General features: G+C 43.1%; 1 protein-coding gene across 14 annotated transcripts; it reads right to left on the bottom strand.

Moving 5' to 3' along the window:
• Nucleotides 1-2,675: 2,675 nt before the first annotated feature.
• Nucleotides 2,676-21,451, bottom strand: TAF12 (TATA-box binding protein associated factor 12). 14 transcript variants are annotated; one of them, XM_078771166.1, is made up of 8 exons: nt 21,382-21,420; nt 19,344-19,445; nt 18,768-18,848; nt 18,266-18,571; nt 16,285-16,362; nt 16,076-16,190; nt 7,715-7,803; nt 2,676-4,076 (listed from the first exon to the last, which is right to left on the bottom strand). In XM_078771166.1, exons 3-8 carry the CDS (start codon nt 18,837-18,839, stop codon nt 4,041-4,043), a joined length of 696 nt encoding a protein of 231 aa, XP_078627292.1. In that variant the 5' UTR covers nt 18,840-18,848; nt 19,344-19,445; nt 21,382-21,420; the 3' UTR covers nt 2,676-4,040. The 14 variants fall into 14 exon arrangements, with proteins under 14 accessions (XP_078627292.1, XP_078627293.1, XP_067963991.1 ...); XM_078771167.1 differs by having other exon boundaries at nt 18,768-18,845; XM_068107890.2 differs by lacking the exon at nt 19,344-19,445 and having other exon boundaries at nt 21,414-21,451.
• Between the last annotated feature and the right edge of the window lie 563 nt (nt 21,452-22,014).

Here is a 22,014-nt window from a genome sequence, read left to right as displayed (position 1 = left end):
CCTGAGAGTTTATGTCTGTATCCATCTTGTCCACACCATGCGTCCTCCTCTACCCCTCATTCCTCCCCACACCAATTGATTGTCCAAGTCTCCCCCTGTTTTGTCCTTCAACCCTGCCAGGTTGTTGTTTCTCTCCCCCTCACCTTCCTCTCCACTGTTTATTTTGTTCTGTTGCTTCCTGATCCGTTCAGTGTTCTCGTTCTTCCACGAGCGCATCGACTCTGTGTACAAAAAAGAAGACATTGTTCCAATGACTGTCAGTGTGTTCAGGCATTGTAAAGTAGTAGGTATATAACTAATATCCTGCACATATTCTAACTAGTTTATGCATGCACATAGCCATAAACCAAAAGTTATGGAACACCAGATAAATCTTTCTGACATTTAGTATCAAGCCTTGCAATGAAGCGATTTAGTACTTTGTACGGCCTTCCCGAGCTAATCCCAGCCTCAACGCTTACTCCACGTTCTGCTCCCAGTTTTTACCAAGTTCTTCCTATGGAATACAATGGTGGAGAGAGAATTTCACCCCAACGCATTGCTTCAGATTTTGTCAGTTAATACGGTAATTTGCGTTCCGACACATCCCAGCACTTAAACATACATGCAACTGGCATCCTCATGGACAAATGGATCTGGCAAATTAGATGCATGTGGGCAACTCTCACAACTGGAAAGGGGTGTCCCATGACATTTGATCGGATAATGCCAGGTACATAGAGCGTGAGGCAAAAGCAAATTGCCTTGAATGGAATGTCGCACACACAAAACCAATTATTTTGATACAACTGCAGGAATCTCTCTTTTATGACACTTTATCACTTCGAGGTAAATATTTGCAATGCTTCATTATTTTATAAGGCAATGGTAGTGGAGTGTCTGTTCTACAAAACTCGGCATCCATCTGGACAAATTAAATCAATTCAAACAAGCCAGGCTACATTTATGAACTGCATTAGACTCTACAGGTTCTTGTCATAAAGCAATTTGCAGGTTAGGATTAGGTCTTGCTCAAATCTACAGGTTTGGCATTTCGATTGGAGAGGCCACAGAAATAAAAGCAATCCCTACAAACTATTACACCATATTATTCAATATTACTTGATTAAGCCATAGCTAATCAAGATAAATTGAAAATTTTAACGACTTGTTATAGATAATATGTAGTTCTGTGATTTTGTATCGATACTCGTACGTCTTAAATTCAATATTAACGAGAGCAATGCGACTGTGTCGCCAATATGCCTCCGCGTAGTCCCCACCCGTGAAAATGGGTAGATGCCCTCGTTCACTGTCCTAAAAATAAACAAGTTTGGTTTAAATCCCTTCAGCTGTTTTGAAGTATCACATTTTTACCACAGGACAGGTTTCACATTGATCGGTGAAGTGTTTTCGGAGAAGGGATTTTTTTAAATATCGGCTTTCAAGCTAATATGGCTGCTAAACCACGTGACATGACATCAAAAATGTACACTCTGCATATGTATGGGTAGGGGATCAGGTTTGTGAAGTTTCGTGTTGATCAGAAAATATTCGTATGTCTTTCCAAGATGGCTGCCAAACCACATGACCTACGACGTCATCATTTTCAAACTATATGCATCAATGGTGTTGGATGACATTTGTAAAATTTCGCATCTATAGGGTAAGCGGTTTCAGAGATATAATTATTTAATATTTAACTTCAATCCAATATGGCTGCCAAACCGTGACCTATGATGTCATAAATTTAATATTTCAATAAAAATGGATCAGAGATCATGTGCATGCAATTTCAGATTTTTAGAATAAGGCATTACATTAAAACATTTATGGCTGGCCTACCACTTCACCGATGATGTGATCATTACTTGACAATGTGCCAAGTTTCCAATTTTTCCATTCAGGGGTTTCTGAGAAATATTTTTTAAATTATTTGCGTTTGATCCAAGATGGCTGCCATACCACGTGACCTATGACATCACAATTATCATCAAAACTTTTTGCATGGGTGGCACTCCTACCCTGAAAGTTTCGTCTCAATCGGACCTGTGGTTGCTGAGAAAAACGAGGTTTAGCCCGTACTGAAGTACAGACAGACAACACTTTTTTGTTAGCAGCCTAGCTAAATTGTCGACAGATGACAAAGGTTTTTTTTTAATGTAAATTTCGTTTGTGTGCCATGACAGAAGTGGATCTCACGGATTGAGAACGAGACAACGTGGCAATGATGTACTGGATTCATGGTCCATATATTCAATGGTAAAACAAGAACATTTAAATGTCAGGTTTCCAAAGCTGCAAGATTTATAGTCTCATAATAAAATGGAAACTAAGGTGAGCTTAGCTGCAGCGTTCCCACCTTTAATGTCTCGGTCTGGGTCACATCAAAATAGCTGAGTGGAAACCTCGAATCTCAAGCAAGAGGTCAGGGCAGTGTCTCTCATCATACCTCGGGCATTAGACACAGTCTGGCCCAGGCCTTTCACGAACTGGCTGGCCAGGCATGAAATTCAACTGGGAGTAGGAGGAATTTCATATTTGGCCAGTATGACAATGATACTCACCCACTCTTCCCAAAATATATGGTAGAATCCTTGACTTCCACCAACTAATGGAATAAACCTTGATATCCAGCTTAAAATCCACCAAATGACGAGGTAAGTATCAAGAAAAGACATCATAGGCGAGCTATATATGGGGGTAGTTGGTAAGTTGTTTATTCTACAAAACTGGAAATTACAGGGAAGTTGACAAATCCTCACTTATTTCTCAAGGTACTCCCCTGCCACACATACAATGTCTCATCGAGGTGGTAGTGGCTTAATGCCACCTGCATAAAATATTTTGGGCAATACACAGCCATTCAGGACAAGTTATAATGTCTTTATCATTCGTAAACTCAATGCCACCCAGATGTTCTTTGAGTGGTCCAAACAGATAAATTCACAAAGTGTCGGGGAGGTCTCAGCTGTATGGGGGATGACTAGATCTTCCAAACCCATCTCCGTAACTGTGATCACATTCACCACGTGAGGGCAAAGTCGCACTGAAACTGCATACCTGGCTGTCTGTGAATCGTTTCTCGCTTCATTGTGCAACAAGTCACTGTAGTACTGTACATTATGGTCTTCCCACATTCAATAAAACAGTAAGGTTCCAAGGCATTATTGCCGTAAGCTTTCTCGCTGATGGCTGAAATGCAAAAGAAAATTGATGGCGGAGACCAAGGATGTCTCTATTCCTTTGACTCTTGCATGAAATGACGAACCCAGGACTCCTCTTCGGTAAAATGTCTCCCTCCCATCAGTTGCATTTCACCTCGATGAATTGAGCAATTGTCCAATATTAGCCATTCAACATGTTGCATATTTGCTCGACTGACAGCAGTTGGTTGCATTTGAGAATTCTCAAGCTCGCTCACCAATTCACGGATATTCTGTACCATTTAAACACAACGTAAAAGACGTGCATCATCAAATTATGCAGTCTCCTGCAAATTTCAATTGGCTAGGTGTACTTCTACATAAGGATCTTAATGGTATGATTATACACCTCTGTTCCCAAGCACACATGACTATGTTGAACACCATCTTGGTTGGACCCAGAATGCTTTAAGCCATGCTTATGTCACTTGCTGTACAACTTGCTCAGGATAGACGATGTCATTGCAAAAAAAAAAAAAAAAAAATTAACTTCAGCACCGAACGAATATTTTAACATGTTCTACAATTTAAAAATTCCAAGTAAACCCTGAACCACCCTTGTATCCCACAAACCCTCACCTCTTTGCATAATTGTCTCCCGCACAGTCACAGCAACAGGCAATTTCCGACGATACCGCCATAAATTATCATCTTCCTCCATTTGACAATCCACAAAATGTAATATACAAACCAGACAGCATAATTCATTACAATATTTTATTAAAATCATTCAAACAATGCCATTCCCACCCCAGAAATCAATTATTCCCACCCTCGTGTATTCTCCGCCCTCCCCCCAAATCACGTATGCACACTTCTCCATGGCTATTCCCTACAACATCTTATAAATAAGTTTCACTTCTTCGTTGTCTTGCGTATAAGCGCCAATCGCTGGAAGAATAATGGAGAAAACATTATTCAGGACATGCAAATCCAATGTAATCAGTATGGCAATAATGAAGAGCAAAAGGAGGAAGATGTGAGAGATAAACAAACAAATAAAAGAGAAGGATGGAAGATATAACCAGAGCAATCTACAGAGTTCATAGAGCACCTTACGCCACACAGTCTTGAGGGGGAGGGGCGGCGGGGGGGGGGGGGGGGACATGGGAAGGGTATTTTAAACTCTTGCTTATTGCATGTCCAAGCACAATCTATATTTCCCACATGCCGCCTGAATCTCGATATTCCCCTAAAGCTGAGAGTGAGCAGCAAATTTGATTGGTCATGATGATGTAAAATGGCGTAACATTTTGTCCAAGTATTACTAAATGAAAGGTTTTTGAAAGTGCCAATAAGGTGATTTGTGTTCTCTCGTATTCAAGTATATAATCTATTGAAATAAAAAGTTTTAAAGGTTGTAGAAAAACAAACAAAAAAAAAATTCGGGAAGGTTTACCGCCATTTATGCACTGTGTTTTACACCACCTTATTTAACAAGTTAAATTAGTTATTCATGCCCGTTTTTTGTGTCCTTGATGACATCACTAAAAATGGTAATTTTCCTGTTTGGAATGATTTTCAATTTTGACTGCCAGACACGCAGACAGAGTAAAACAATTATCTTTCTCCTCTCAGAGCATGCGTGGTAGGGATGAGATTCCATGCCATTTGCCAAATTTAGAGCCAAAGTACCGTGAAACTGCAGGTTTGTGTCCAAATTCGTGTTCTACTGTGTTCAAAATATAATATTAAATTGAACTGATGTCTGCAGACAGACAGAGACAAAGTGAACCAATTTTTTAACCTTACATTTTTGGATTTGCATGCACAGGGTAAAAAGGAAGAGAAAGAAGAGGAGAAGGAGGAGAAAGGTAAAAACATAATATGGTAACACATGGATAAAGTCAAGACTCCTAAAATCAAGAACAGCAAATATCCAAACAATTTGAACTTCTTGAAACGACAACTCAACATTCTAATCCTCCAGTACGCTTGTTGAGGAGTGACACTCGCTTTGCTGCTTCCTCTCATTCTTTCATTATTGAGGCTCCAAAGTCTACAATGATGGCTTATTGCTGCAGCTTTTTTGCTTGAATCGTTTTACTTTCCTTCTATCTACAACTGGACTTGCACAGATTTTTTTTTTTTTTGATTTGATGTACCATACTCTTTAGAGGGTTGGTGCTGCCGAAGCAGTTTTTTTTTTTTTGGCAGGGGTTATACTGGGTGGTTTGCCATTTAATTCCCAGCTTTTGTCTGTGCATAATCCTTTTAAATTATATAGCCTGGTGTTGGCTTAGCAGTTAGGGTGCCCGCTTGGGATCCTAGGATCCTGGGTTCGAATCCCGGTTGATCGCTGAATTAACACCAGGGGGGCCTGTCATCCTTCCGAGGTCGGCAAATTGAGTACCAGTTAACTGGTAATTCCCTGTGTGTCGCAAGAGGTGACTAACAGGGTTGGCGGCAGGAAGGGCATCCAGCCATAAAATATTGCTTCAAAAAGGGGACCATGGTGCCCAAAAAAAAGGCCAACCCCCGCTCTGTGGGGAAAAATGGCCTCTAAAGGTGGTTCCGATAATCCTATTAAATTCTGAGTCTCAAACAAAGAGGCAGCACACACCATTTTAAAATTATTTCATATGACTCAGGTGAGGTTTGAACCACTGACCTCCCAGACTCAGAGCAGATGCTCTAACTACTACACTGCTGACTCTGGTCTTGTACAGATAGCACTATTATTCTTACCAAGCTACAGTCACGTGAAAAAGTAAGTACACCCCATGTAAAGTTTTGACTTTTTCAACATATTACAACATACAGCTATTTGATCTTCATTTCAACAATATTGATAGATAAAGGTGATATAATATAAGAAATATCATGAGACATTTACATTTTGTAGTCCATTGTATAATTTAAATAAACATAAATGCAGATTTAGTATGTGGAAAAAGTAAGTACACCCCTACATTTATCACTACTTCAAATACCTAAAATTAGAATCAGATGCACCAGCTCAGGTGCAAATGATTAGAACATCGTTAGAGAGGATCTTGGAGGAACCTGTCTTATTTAAACCAATTAGTTTGGTTTGCTCTTTGTTGTTGAAGTGTGCAGCATCACCATGCCTAGATCAAAAGAGCTCTCTGAGGCCTTCAGAAAGAAGGTTATAGATGCCTACGAGTCTGGGAAGGGATTTATAAAAGATCTCCAAACAATTTGAAATCAATCATTTGACTGTCCAGAAGATAATCTACAAGTGGAGAAGATTCCAAACAACTGCCAACTTGTTCAGGCCAGGCCACCCCAGCAAGTTCAGCCTGAGAGTAGACCGCAAGATGCTGAAAGAAGTCTCGAAGAACCCCAGAATGACATCACAGGACCTACAGGTAGCTCTTGCCACTGTTGATGTCAAAGTGCATGAGTCTACCATTAGAAAGAGGCTGCACAAATTTGATCTACATGGGAGGTGTGCCAGGAGGAAACCTTTGCTGTCCAGAAAGAACATCAGGGCAAGACTAAAGGCAAAGACCAGCACTTCTGGTACAATGTGCTCTGGACAGATGAGTCAAAGGTAGAGCTATTTGGCCACAGTACCAGAAGACATGTTTGGCGAAAACCAAAGACAGCATTTGACCACAAGAACCCGATACCAACTGAAAAGCATGGTGGTGGAAATATTATGGTTTGGGGCAGCTTTGCTGCATCAGGGCCTGGGCAGCTCACCATCATAGAATCTACTATTAATTCTTAATTGTACCAGAGGGTGCTTGAGGATAATGTGAGGCCATCTGTCAGGAAGTTGAAGCTCAACCAAAGGTTGACCTTGCAACATGACAATGACCCTAAACATACCAGTAAATCCACCAGGGAATGGCTGAAAAGAAAGAAATGGAGGGTTCTGGAAAGGCCAAGTCAAAGCCCGGATCTAAATCCCATCGAGATGTTGTGGGGGGATTTGAAACGAGCTATGCATGCAAGAAACCCCTCAAACATCGCACAGCTGAAAGAATTCTGCATGGAGGAGTGGGCAAAAATTTCTCCCCGTCGATGTCAGAGACTGGTAGACAGCTATAAGAAACGCCTACTTGAGGTTGTTTCTGCCAAAGGGGGCAATACCACCTATTGGAGCCAAGGGTGTACTTACTTTTTCCACATGCGAAATTTGCATTTATGTTTATTTAAATTATACAATGAACTACAAAATGTAAATGTTTCATGATATTTGTTATATTATATCACCTTTATCTATCGATATTGTTGAAATGAAGATCAAATAGCTGTTTGTTGAAATATGTTGAAAAAGTCAAAACTTTACATGGGGTGTACTTACTTTTTCACGTGACTGTATGTTAAGCGTTTAGAAGGAAGTTTTGGTTTAAAAAATAAAATAGAAGAGAGAGAGGGGGATAATGGTTGAGGGAAAATAAGTAGAGGAAAGCATGAGTCGTAAAATCAGGATAGCAACAACCTCGGATAACTGAAAAAGTGGAAGGAATTAAAGTAGAAAAAAACTTAAATGTGAAATAGTGACCGACTGACCGTGCCTATTGCCACCACCAGAGTGCGTGCAAGGCAGTCAGTACCTGTTTATGCGCCTCCGTTGCCAGAGACTTCCTGAAGGGCCGAAGCTCTTCTGCTCCAAAGCCAGGAATCCACATATTCCACTGGCGTTCTGAATGATTGATTGTACAGTAATAAAAAACAAAAACAAATTATCTTTGCAAATGGAATACAAAAATAAAATTAGATTCAAATCTTGTGATAATCACATGATCAGAGAATGAAATAAAAAAGAAAAAGGAAAAAGTAATGACGTTTATTCAAAACTTTGCTTTCTAAAATGGGCAAAACTAGATGATTGATATGATTTACAAATGTTTGAAAAGAGACGAGCAATAAAGCAAAGGCAACATTTTCCTTCAGTTTGTAACAGCATAATCAATCACAAAAACACAAATCCCTGCAAAACATGGCCAAACCAATAAAAACTAGAAAGCATCTGAAAATGCAAAGCCCGTCTGCGTCCACTTTGTATGCAGACTTCTTTTCCATATGCTAAACATGACTAAAAAGCTTCAAAAAAAAAATTGACAATTTTAGGCAACCTTGACATTTTGACCTAAAATGAAATAAGGCTACAGTGACCGAATATGAAAACCCTGCTCAAATTTCAACTCAGACAGAAATTGATGATTTTGTGACCTTGAACTTTTGACCTCAAAACAATCTGATTCCAGCATTGTACTGGTGAACCAATTCAGTGACCCAATATGCAAATTCTTAATTTCAGGTCAATCGGATGAAAATTGACGATTTTACTTGACGTTGGCCTTTGACCTATTAACCAAGTAATTCATGTGTCAAATTATTATATTCTCAAAATAAAGCTTTGTTAAAAATTTGAAGACAAAAGCTCAAATGGTAAAAAAAAAAGTTACAATCAATTATTGCAAAACCCCATCTCCCGCTGCGTGGGGGGTGGGCTAACAAAGTGGAGGGCAAAAGCTGACAGAGTAAATTAAATATAAAATTTAATTGCTAGAATAACTTTAACACTACATAATTATGGTACCCCTTAGCTTTCCCTGTTGGCTTGTGACAATATGCTTTTAATGCAAAATATTGTTGCGGTTTTGAGAACGCTTCACATGTAAATATTTGTAATAATTTCCTTATAAATAATCCCCTGTAAATATCCCCATTATTTGGCTAATATTAAAGATCGCACCCTAGTTAGTCCATGTACAACACGTAGAACACCATAGGACCTCTCTGTAGTTATCTCATTATTATGTGTTTTAGTTAAGGATCTGTTCCCAATAGTTGAATCTACGTTGCATTAATCAAATAACCTAGGCCCCCTTGCAACCACATTCATTTTGCGGCAATAGCCGCCCTCCAACTAAGTGCGCGCCTCTGCCAGCCGCAGCCGCCTTAGCGCTCGCCCACAAGGCGCCATTGAACACGCGGTAATCTGGAGGAAAAAGGGGAGGAGTGGGTTGGAGCGCCAGGAACGAGGCGTGGCCTGTCAATGTCTCCTCAAGAGGTGGAGCCAGCGAGCCCTCGCCAGCCAACCAGGGCCGAGGTGAGCCGACCGGTAGGCGTATCCTAGGAGCCGGCGGCTGGATACAGGAACGCCCAATAAAAGCGGCTGGGAGGGACTGCTTCACCAGATGAGTGCGAAGGTCCGAGATACGAGGTACCAGATGAGGATACAGCTGAATCGTACGGCAGAAGAGTGGGTCCGTGACGGCGACAATACGGCCGTTGATTAACATTGTCCGACCGTGTGCGAACGTGACGCGGAGCTGCCGCTGGCTGTTCGTCGCAAGCCCGGAGCGTGGACCGGAGCGTGGACTGGAGCAGACCTCGACGCTGTGCATCGGCCCGGACCTTCCTCCCTGGTACCTACCTGCACCTGCTCATTCTTCCAGCCATTCCTTCCTGCCATTCCGTATTCGTGTAAGTCTGTTTGTTCTGTCTGGGCGTATGATAATATAAGACTGTTTTTAAGGCTGCCCTGTGTATCTGCTTCTTCATACTTGTATATTTTTGCCTTTGGTTTCCTCTTGTAGATAGTGAATAAACCTGTGCTCTTTCTTACCCTTTTGGTTTCTTCTTCCCCCGATCGCTTTAGTCCTTTCCCAATTGAGTACCTGTGGCACAATTCGGCCAACGCTCGGAATCGGGTTTAGTCTTTTGTTAACGGCCCGAGTCGCAGCTCGCTTCACTCGGCGCATCCATTCACGCTGCGGCCCGGGTGGGAGTATCTCCTCGCTTACGGCCGGTGGTAGTAATTAGGTAGTAAGACGGATTGGGCTTACCGGAAGTGACGTCATACTTCCAGGACCGGCGGACGGCCAGCTTAACAGGACAAGGGGATTAACCCCCCCTTGCTAACGGGAGTGCCGTCCCCCGGATCCGTAACAATATTTTTTTTAAAGATGAGATGTTTTGACCCCAAATAACTCCACTCCACTCCACTCCACTCCACTCCACTCCACTCCACTCCACTCCACTCCACTCCACTCCACTCCACTCCACGAAACCACGCGAAACCGACAAAACAGACTCGATCGAACCACCAAGATAATGTATCTATATAATAATACCGTAAGGACTCGACTTTGTTATCCCTTTTACGCCGCACCCAGTGACCCGATGCCCACGGCACTCATGGATTTACGATCTACGAACCGCGCTCTTTGTTTATCACGTACAGCCATACTCGAAAAATCTGAATTAGCCGACGTTGGGGCCCAAAAGCATCCGATTAACTGCCGATACGACGCCATCTTACGACGCCATCTTACGACGCCATCGTATTGGCGTCTGCTGGGCGAAGGCGAAGCGAGCCGTCCGCTGATTGGACAGTCGAGTGGTGTGAACATGGGTGGTGTGAACCAAATGGTCTTTTTATTCCCTTGAACATTTTAAATTAGGATATATAAGGAAACGTCTTTATCATCATTTTAATAAAGTTAAATGGAGTGACGTTGCGATACTCGGGGTGTGTTGCATAAATCCTCGTAACTCAGAGAGGTGTAGCAGGTGGCGAGATGTAAGGAAGCTTAAAGATAACGAGCTGAAACAGACGAACGATATGTCAATCTCTTTCTACACCGAACGGAAATAAAAGTATGAGAGCGGGAAGGCATGGCCTGAGCACTTCTAGCAGAGAGGACTGATTGGACTTAACTTAAAGAGAAAAAATTGGAGCTTAACGGAAGAAGAAGATCCCATGAGCGCTCCCCTTTGCCATCCATAATGGTACACTCTATCCATACACCACATCCTCCCTTCCATGGATGTTCCACGGGTTTCGGCTAGTCTATATAATAATAGCGTAAGGACTCAACTTTGTTATCCCTTTTACGCCGCACCCAGTGACCCGATGCCCACAGCACTAATGGATTTACGATCTACGAACCGCGCTCTGTTTATCACGTACAGGCATACTCGAAAAATCTGAATTAGCCGACTTTGGGGCCCAAAAGCATCCGATTAATGGCCGATACGACGCCATCGTATTGGCGTCTGCTGGGCGAAGGCGAAGCAAGCTGTCCGCTGATTGGACAGGCGAAGGCGAAAGCAAGCCGTCCACTGAGTGGACAATCCAGAGCATGCATTTGTGCCGGTGTCGGCGATCGTTGTTCATATACGCACTCTTCATTCTCATCTTTCTTCCTAACTCTTACTCGGACAAGCAAATCCCCTATGCCATCCATAATGGTACACTCTATCCATACACCACATCCTCCCTTCCGTGGATGTTCCACGGGTTTCGGCTAGTTAACAATAAATGTGCGGTTTCTGTGGAATGGGTTTTTTTTCTGGCAACACAATTGTGGACTTTGAGAATCGGATAGTTTATTTTGTAAAAGTCTTAGGTGTTTTACGATCAAATCGCTTTACGATCAAACGGCATTTAATAAAGTGTATAATATATTAGTTACATTTACTGGGAATGGGGCAATCATGAGATCAAGTCTGTGGACACCAAGTATATTAATGCATCTTTAGAAACTCTTATCAGCATTAAGTTTAAATGTATCAGGCAAGGAGTCAATGCAAAATGTTCCCACAAAGGAGATAGGAGATTGTGCTTGGAGAGATGATTATGTCAAGGCATCTTGTTTATTGTTCTACTCTGTATATTTAGGTGGAGCCAGGCCAGGTGGGGGCAACACAACGTGCCTAACCCCACCACCCCACCCTAAAAGGCCAACTGGCACGGTCTTCAAGCAGCCATCAATCATCTGGACTGGTCTCCCATCTCTACCGCCTCTGACATCAACTCATCCTGGGAATTCTTCCAAAGTAAATTGCTCTCTCTCATGCACAGATTTATCCCATCTCGTCTTCAGTTGTCATACCCTTCCTCCCGTCCATGGTACACGGAATCTTGTGGTGAGGCTATTGCCCAGAAACAACTTGCTTTAGTCTCCTCGAAAGCAAATCCAACGGAAGGAAATCTCATTTCCTTTCACAAAGCCCGAAACAAGTGCGTGTCCACCCTCAGGAGAGCCAGGAAACAATATCTCTCCGTTCTCAGGACCGAACTCTCTTATCTGTCTCCCTCTTCCAAATCCTGGTGGCGTCTGGTCAAATCTGTTTCTGGTGTTTGTTCCCCCTCCATCCCCTCCCTCACCTCAAATGGCCACACGGCTGACTCCGCACGTGAAAAAGCTGAATGCCTCAACTCTGTGTTTGCCTCTAAATCTTGTGTCCCAAACCCATCCCTCTCTGTACCCACCGTACCCAGTCATACCCAGCTGCTCCTGGACTCTGTGTCCTTTCCTCCTGACAAGGTGGAAAAGTTTCTGTCAACCCTCGACTCCGATTCTGCAACTGGACCTGACGGCATCAGCCCACGGGTCGTAAAATCCTGTTCTTCCGCTCTTTCACTCCCTCTCTCTGTTCTCTTCACCCTCTCTTTTGCTCAAGGTCATCTTCCATCTGCTTGGAAATCAGCCAGCATCACCACTTTGCACAAAAAAGGTGCAAAAACAGATCCTAGCAACTACAGACCAATCAGCCTTCTCCCAATTATCAGCAAAGTCATGGAATCCATCATTGCTTCAGATATGAAATCTTTCCTCTTCTCCAATGGCTTGATCTCTGATCAACAATTTGGTTTCAGACATGGTCACTCTACTCTGGACATGCTGCTTCTGCTTTCTCAACAATGGATGGAGGTCCTCAATGCCAAACAGGAAATTAGAGCAGTGTCCCTTGACATATCACGTGCCTTCGATACGGTCTGGCACCCCGCTCTGCTCAGACAAACTCTCCTCTTTTGTTATCCATGGAAACCTCCACGCATGGCTGGTGGACTTCCTCTCTAGTCGTAGTCAACGTGTGGCCCTGAATGGGTTTCTCTCATCTCCTCTTCCTGTTCAGGCTGGAGTTCCCCAAGGTAGTGTTCTGGGCCCTGTGCTTTTTCTGGTCTTCATCAATGATCTCTCTGACTCTCTTGAAAATCCTCTCTATCTCTTTGCTGATGACTCTACTCTCTGTCGCTCCATTCTTCATCCCTCAGATCGGCAGTCTGCAGCCTCCTCACTCTCTGCAGTCCTGGACAAAATCACAGACTGGGCAAACAAGTGGAACATGTCTTTCAATCCTGACAAATCTCACACTCTTACGATGTCTCTCCGAAAAGACCGACTGGACAACCCTCCCATCCACTTTCTGAATAATCCTCTCCAAGAAGTTCTGTCACTCAAGCTTTTGGGTCTCACTATCTGCCATGATCTTTTCTGGGAAAACCACATTTCAAATCTGGCCTCCAAAGCCAGTCGCCGACTGGGCATCCTCCGTCGTGCGAAGTCCTTCCTTGGCACACCTGAGCTCCTCACCACATACCAGGCTTTCATCCGCAGCTCAATGGAATACTGCTCTCCCCTCTGGGCTGGTGCTCCTGCCTCACACCTAGCTTGTCTTCACGCTGTTGAAACCAAAGCATTCAGAATCATTGGAATCTCCAGCGATGAAGCCAACTCCAAGGGCCTCTCACTCACTCACCGCAGGCAGGTTGGTGGTCTTTCCGTCTTCTACCGACTCCTCTCTGGCCTTGCCCCCCCAGCTCTCTCTGGGCTCTGTCCCGCAAATATTCCTACAGGTCACACAAGATCTGCCTGCAACCCTCTTATGGTTAAACTGCCAAAATCAAGACTTTCTGCTCACCTTCACTCCTTCATTCCTCTTTTCTCCCGCCTCTGGAACAAACTCCCTCACTCTCTTCAATCCCACTCCACCCTCCAGGTCTTTAAAACAGCTGTTCATCACCATCTCTTATCTTCCCCCATCCAAAACCTTGATCTTTTCTACCCCCGCTAATTTCACCCCAATTCCACTTTTTTGAAATACCAACTTCTGTCCTGGAAGTCCTTGGTGTCCTTGTGTTTTCTACTTCTCCCACCCCCCCCCCCCCCTCCTTTCCCACACCTTCTCCCCCCAAGTCCTCTCCCTCCCACACATCTCCCTGCTCTCAAATGTTGTGTTTGTGTGCTTCCCCTTCTCTCCCCATCTTGTCTTCCGCTCCCTCTTTTTTATATTTTGTTTGTCTGGTTGATTTGTTTGTGAAGTAAATGTTAGCTCTTTCACGAGCCTCGATTCAGTATACAAAAAAAAAAAAAAAAAAAGTGGAAGATAACTCCTCCACAACTGTCCATCAATGCATAGGAGGCAAGGATTTGTTGGTTACAAAGGCTGGGATAGGCAAATGTCATCGGGGTGGATACTCGTGAAGGGAGTTCTTGAGGACCGAGGGGAGGGGATCGGTGGTACCCCTGGAGTGTGTGATTGGTAGAACTCCTGGGATAAGATATTTAAGGTGCATCGTTTGTGAGTCTCAAGAGGGGTAGACTCATGGTTTGCAGTGGGGTGAGGATTGGGTATAACATCCCACGAGAGGAATCTCAATCTCGTAATCTCTTGGCCCCACTCTTGCTCTGGTAGAGATGGCGCAGCACTGTGTGCAAGCTCCATGGCCCTGGCATCCCCCTGCTCCATACCCCACTCTTCCACCCTCCCACCCCCCATTCAACACACCAGCTCCACACAACTTAAAAGCACAAGGCATGCAAGTGCATCATGCTGCATTTTTGTGGCAAGCACATCATGCTGTGTGTGTTCCAGCAGTGTCCCTTGTAAATGAATATGCTGCTCTTGTATACCTCATAAAGCCTCATTATTTGGGCAGGCTAGAATTTAGGCGACCCCATTCATGTATAAAATACACCTTCCAGAGGGGATGTTATGTCAGCTGCCCATGTGTTAGCACTGGCTTAACAACACAAACATTCATGCAGTCTTTTACACCATCTTATTTAACATGTCCATGTCCAAAACTACTGGTTTTTTTGGAAGCGGTGAGGTGATTTGTTTTCTAGTGTTCAATTGAATTAAAATAATGATTTCAAATTTTGTATAATATACTTAATTCCATCCAAGTTTACAGCCGTTGATGCAGTGTCTTTTACACCACCTTATTTAACACATCACATTACTTATTTGTGCCTGTTTGTGTCCTTTATGACGTCCTTATAAACAGCACATTTCCTGTTTGGAATGAGTTTCAATTTTGTTTGACTGCCAGACAGAGAGAGTAAAAATATAATCTCACTCCTCTCTGGGCATGTGCAATCAGGACGAATTCAGAGATAAAGGATTGCTAAATTCCAGGTTTGTTTTTGAGATGCGTGTTCAAAATACAACATTCAACTGAAATCAACTGCTCATCGATCATAAATTGACGTTCGTAGATGGACAAACAGACATTGAACCAATTGCTTAACCCACGTTTCACTTCACGTGCGTCAGGTAACAATGGTAAACTAGAACGGCACTCAGTAGAGAGCATACCTCCGCCTGGTTGGCCATATCACTCAATGGTGAGGAATCACTTGAAAAATTAAATAATTCGCATATCTATTTGTATTTGTCCTTGTCAGACACCCAACCGGTCCACCAAGTTTCGTCCAAATCCGTCCTCAACTTTTTACGATATCCTGTTATGTATCATTTTTGGCCCGATCTCCCAATGGTGAAGAATCACTTTAAAAATTGTACTGGCCGGATCCGAATCCAGATCTTCACCAAAATCGAATCATTTCGTCCTTGTGACACATGCTACCTCACTGCCAAATTTTGTCCGAATCCTTCCACAACTTTGAGATATTTTGGTCACAAACAAACAAACAAACAAACAAAGACAGGGGTGAAAACATAACCTTCATCCACCTTTGGTGGCGGAGGTAATAAATATAAAACCAAAAATAAATATTCTGTACAAATAAAAAAGCAATGAGCTATCACACTTAAAAGGAAGAAATAAAAAATAAAATCCAAAACAATGACAAATGACAGGACCAAGGCCTGCAGAAATATGGCTCCATTACAACACCATTAGCATCACGACCAACTACTGAAACACCAACCGAGATGTAGCTGCAGATCTCGGACATCCAGCGTGGTAGACTTCCGATGGCGAGCTAGCTGGCTAGCGGCCGATACAACACTCTCAATAAAGTCATCTGCCATCTGCAGTAGCAACTAAAGAAAAAAAAAGCAATTAGGTGAAGATGCAATAGGAATGAATAGCAGATGTATCATAAGGAACCATGCGATGATGAACGCAATGAAGTACCTCTTCGACGTCATCGTCGAGCTGCTCGTTAGGATCGACCTCGTGTACAAGCTCTTGCAGGCGGCGCCGCGACAGCAACTGCAAAATAAAACGTTTGCTTTAGCATCATCAAGCAGTGACACCATAATTTGTCCTGATATTCATTCCTACAATTGTTAAAAATTAAACTTGCAATGCATTTTCCAGAATGAATAAAACAAAACAACTGATATGTGCATGAATTGTGGGGGGGGGTTAGAGGGGGGGAGGGCATGGGTAGTCCACATGGTTATACCGACAGGAAAATACGAACCAAAAACGCTGAATGGCTAAATTGAGAAATAAAGCAACATTAAACATCAAATTTTTTTTATTACAAGAAATAATTGCATTGCTTTATACATCATTTTTCACCATTCCATGAGGCGTCTCTAATATATATTTTCTCCTAATGTTTCAAAACAAGTAAATAAATTTGTATTTATACAAGCTTGTCAATACCATAACCTCTCTTGACCTCACCGACACAAAGTAGTATCCATTTTGGTTAGTTTCACCAGCAAAATGCATTTGATCCAAACGCTTTATGGGAATTGTGCAATTTCATTGTACGAAGTATATGTTGTTTAATCGGAATACAAAAATCTAAGCTAATGGAGGATCTCAACAACAGATTCAGACTGGCAGACGAAAAAAGCGAAACAGGGAAACAATGGCATCACACAATAAAACTCTTTATTATGACCAGTTCACTAGCTGCTTCTTCTTCTTCTTCTTCTTCTTCTCCTTCTGCTTCTTCTGTTGGCCCAAGTCTTGCACGAACCGGCTGGCCAGGCCTGACGCTTGAATGAGTAATTAAGGCAGGAATTTGCAATTTAGCCATGGTGCCGGCGATAGCTTGCCTACTCTTCACCAAGGACACCGTGGGGTCTTCAATGTCCTCCAACTAACTAATGCCGGCAGACAGGATGCCCAGTTTAATGTCCATCCGAGGGACACATACACATTGATGAATCACCCTGCCTGTGAAACACCGGGATGACAATTGATATCTGGGGCGAGATTCGAACCCAGGTTAAACAGCTTGGAGGAGAGTGCGTACCTCCAAGCCATCCTGCCAGCCCCAGTGCACTAACTGCTACTTTTGTGAAATGGGTACTGCAGGTACAACCGCTTAATGTGAAAAGTAGAATTACTTTTGATCAATGCCACAAAGGTATTGTCACGTATCCACCAACCGATCAACGATAATCAGACACAGCGAGGTGATGAAATAGGCTTGGATAGCAGAATAATTATTTGTTTCTAAACCTCTGAACACTGTCGTAGAGCAATGACGTTGCACCGAAAAGTATTTACACAATAAATCAACTTGTAAACAAAGCAAGGAACAAAACAATGCCCCCCCCCCCCACCCCCCAAAAATCACAAACACGAAAGAACTCTAAAATAAATCCAAGGCCGCAAACACCTGACAGAATGGCCAAACTAAATTGCTTATCCTCATCCATCTAAAATTAGTCTTATGGCTGGAAGGTGAGGCACGAAGACAAACTCGAACCTATAAGTCTTTGAATCCTCTTCCGGGAGAGAAAGCTCCTCAGATTTGGGGAACCGACAGCAAACCGGAGCAGAGGTGAGTTGTACATTCAGGAGATTGTGACTCCTTCCCAACAGCAACACAGCATTTCCAGGAGGGAAACGTGAGCCCGCGTGCACACAACTCACGGCACGTGACTCTGGAACCCTCTTACGGAACTTTGCACTCTGCTCCTCCTGCACCAGCTTTTCCTCGAGACTTGATCGCCACCATGACGTTAAACTCTTCCAATGACTCCCTCTTTGAGCACTGGGTTTTCTGTCCTCCAAACCGGCAGCAGGCTTTTATGCTCGGATGGGTGGGTGTGATTGGATGGACATATCCCACCTCCACAACTTGCCCCACATTCAAGCAACTTAATTATTTTATGCTGCCAATAAAGCAGCTTCACACACAGCTCACCATTCCTCCCTCGGCTCCACTCTGTCCCTTTGCACCTCCAGTGGCTGCAGCAGCAGCTGTGGTTCCCGTTGCTATTCCTGTGGCACCAGTTGCTACCGTAACAGTGGGCGTGGATGCTGCAGGTGGAGCTGTGGGTGCTGCTGACAGTGCTGTGGGTGGGGCTGCGGGAGCAGCCAGCAGTGAGGGAAGCGACACCAAGGCAGAACGGCCTAGCTGGGAGGCAAGCGCTTGAGCCCCGCTCTGCATCTCGGCAAGGCGCTGGAGCTCTCCACGTTGCTTTGCAGAGTGAGGACCAGGACCTAAGAGCTACGAGGAGAATGATGTGGATAACAGAAAGCAAACATGCATAAATTAACTCATGTTCAGAAAATATTGAAAATACTGGCTGAAATGAGAGGGGATCAACTAAACAGGAAGAAACAGAGCGTACAAAATAATGAGGAGGGGGAAAAACAAACAATGAACAAAGCAGGGTATTGATTCCAACTAGTAGGAAACCTACAGCAATCTGTGTATCCAGATCACGCAGCAGCTCTGAGATGGGTACTGGTGTGCTCACAGGAACTGTTGCCATGACAACCTGCTGAGATTACATGGAAGAGAAAGGCTATCACAAGCTTCATTCCAACCCCTATTCTTCTTCCCTTTGTGAAAATAACTCACTTTATCTCATTATTTGTTTTGTCACTATCCAAATCTCTGCTATAACTAACGACCTCAATAAAAGGATGAGAATCAGTAGTTGCATAGTTCTCCACATCATGTACATGAAGGGAGCTGTGGTTACATAATTTCATAAAATGGGTGAGCATAATGATGTATACAGTAATACCCCGATTTATGTCTTCCCCTTTTACGTCGTTTCGCAAATACATCATCACTTTATTAATACCACAACCTGATTTGTGACGCCTCAACCCACACATATGTTGCTGAAATCATCCGTCCCTTCTTGTATAATCACCTCAGCCTTCGCCTCCACCTACCCTGTACACAAACTACTTTAGTTTACGCATAAAGAAATGTAATGCACTGTACTGTACTGCAGAGTGGCTAAAATGCAGTGTAAAGGCGTTACCTTGGAAGTGAAATTAGCTGGTATTCGACAAATTGATGGTGGTGAATGTGCGATTTATGTTGCCGGGTTATTAAGTTTGCCTCTGAATACGATGCGTACCATCTATAAAACAAACAAACAGACATTCCTTGCACACTGTGGCTGGTTTCACCATTTCTGGAAGATGTAAAAAATATATAGAAAATTCCCTTTTTAAGGCCATTTTCCCTGCTAGAGCGGGGGTTAGCCTCACGGGCCCCATTACAATCAGCATGGTTCCCCTTTTTGAGGAAATGTTTTTATGGCCAGATGCCCTTCCTGACGCCAACCATTTAGTCGCCTCTTACGACACGCAGGGATACGGTGTACCTATTCTAAACGGGGGCACACACCGGCACATTCAACCCAGCAAGCTGGTACTCAATTTGCCGTCCTTCGGAAGGAAGGATATCATAGGTAAAAAGAAAAATATAATAGGTGAAATCGCGTCATTAGGAATGCATCCAACCCTATTGCATTGTCATGAGAAAAATTACTTTGATTTACATCGTTTCAATATTCGTAGCACCTTTCAGGTATGAATCCCCCACATAACCGGGGTCTCACCGCAATATCAATAACAGATCATACAGCTGGGGTGCCCCTCACAGAAATGGCTTATCTCATGCTGTGGTCATTCACTCAAGACATGGATCGGGAAATCAGAAAATTTTTGATGGAGTACATAGTACATACCGGAAGAAAAATTCCGGTAGAGTACTAGAAGGGCACTCGGTAGAGTACATACCTCCGCTATGCAATGCCTGATCCAATGGAATATACCTGACCCAATACATTTTTCAAATATCATGCCATACAGTACTGTATATCGTTTTTAGCCCCATCTCTCAATGGTGAAGAATCACTTGGGGAAAAAAAAAAAATTATCCTGTGCGGATCTGGATCTTCACCAAATCGAATCAATTCATCCTCATCGCACATCCAACGTGTCCACAAAGTTTCATCCGAATTCTTCCACAATGTTTCGAGATATCCTGCTATATTTCGTTTTTGTCCCTAATCTCTCAATGGTGAAGAATAACTTGTAAATTACAGTATCCGCATTCGGATCTTCATCAAAATCAAATCAATTCGGCCTCGTCACGCCCCCAACATCTCCACCAAATTTCATCCAAATCAGTGCACAACTTTTTGAGATATCCTGCACACAAACAGACAAACAGACGGGGATGAAAACATAATCTCCGTCCATCACAGATGGCGAAGGTAAAAATGACCTGGGGAATACTCAGCTGGGTTGATCCCACGATTGAACCCGTGAAACCAGGTTAATACTTTCAGGCTGATAGTTATTAACCCTATAATTATATAGGTGTCCCCCTGGGTATACCCATACATACAGAGTGGGTAAACCCAGGGCTACCCCTATCGAGGATTAATGATATCTTTCAGGATGGAAGTCCCTTATATCAAAGCCATGAATGGCAAAACTTGTTACGATTAGAGGTACAAACAACCCACCTATGGTTTATGTGACATGACAAGTCACAGGGTGTTGCTACACCTCAGCCCAAAGGTACTCAACCCACCTATGAAAGTAATCTAAATCTTAACTTCCACATTTTCTGCGAAACAAATAGTAAATGCTCCTGAAACAAATTTATACACAGGTAGTCGTCACTAATGCACTGTACTGTACTACCAAAGTTCACACACCCTACTGTACAAGCGTAGCGCTCACACAGGAATGCAAGAAATCATAGCTAAAGTAAAGAGCGATTAACCTCTGTCGGATACAGCGCAAAGGTTAATACAGGTAATACAAAGAAGAGCATAAACACGCCATTGGAAGGATCATGCCCATGTCATGTGCCAGTAATCGAGTCTGTCATGAAACTGAAAGGCGGTCGGCAGCAAATATTCCTTCTACACGGACTTGCTTCTTTACCCATGCTTAAAGTTGTTTAACTGGACAAACTAACACCTTTTTGGCATCTATGAGTAAACGAGAATCAAATGAAAGAGCCCGCACATTAATAGTTCATCTCACGCTTCGTACAACAACACTGCCTCCATAACATTCATCCTCACCGGAAACGGCGTCTCGTGATTTCAACTTTGCCTCGGATGCGATTTCAATCCGTGACGTCACGCCTAGATATGTTGTTGTTGTTTATTGAACGAATATACAGGCGCAGGGATGTCACGGCCATCCTTATTGGACGTGTTAATGTTTTTAGGATTACTCCGACTGATTAGACAATTTAGAGCCACTATGTTGGATTTGTCACACGTTTTCAAAATCTTATCGCTTGGAATGTCGAGGCGGCATCCATCGCGCCAAGCTTATCTATGGACCCTACCATTGTGTATTGAGGAGGAGGGGGGGGGGGAAATCTTTTCGAGCTTTGGTAAATGAACACACCCTCTGGGATGACAACATTAAGGAAACACCTGCCTTCATCACTTGCTCCGCTTGCATAGCGCCTGGGAAAATGCACTTTATGTTACAAAACAATTAGGCCTGAATTGTTGGCCTTCCTGACCACATTACTGTACTTTCGTCGAATGGATAATTTATCTGTCGAAATATTGATACAGAATTAGCTGACATAAAATTAACAAAGACTCTTTCATAATGATCGCTGTGGATGCATGCGATGGGTCGGTCTGAAAATCTATATATATAAAA

The sequence above is a fragment of the Myxine glutinosa genome, chromosome 2, assembly GCF_964187855.1.
Source record: "Myxine glutinosa chromosome 2, kmMyxGlut1.1, whole genome shotgun sequence".
In the NCBI taxonomy this organism is placed as follows: domain Eukaryota; kingdom Metazoa; phylum Chordata; class Myxini; order Myxiniformes; family Myxinidae; genus Myxine; species Myxine glutinosa.
The sequence above is the reverse complement of the archived record's forward strand: the minus strand, read 5'-3'. Positions and strand labels throughout refer to the sequence as shown.

Bases quoted from the DNA above. Each gene is read 5' to 3' on its own strand.
- TAF12 (XM_068107890.2), bottom strand. From the start codon at position 18,839: ATGGCAACAGTTCCTGTGAGCACACCAGTACCCATCTCAGAGCTGCTG. The intron at 16,363-18,265 runs GTGAGCTGTGTG...TTTATTTTGCAG, and splicing joins GTGGAGCCGAGGGAGGAATG to TTGCTGTCGCGGCGCCGCCT. The intron at 7,804-16,075 runs GTTGGTGTTTCA...TCAATCATTCAG, and splicing joins AGATCTGCAGCTACATCTCG to AACGCCAGTGGAATATGTGG.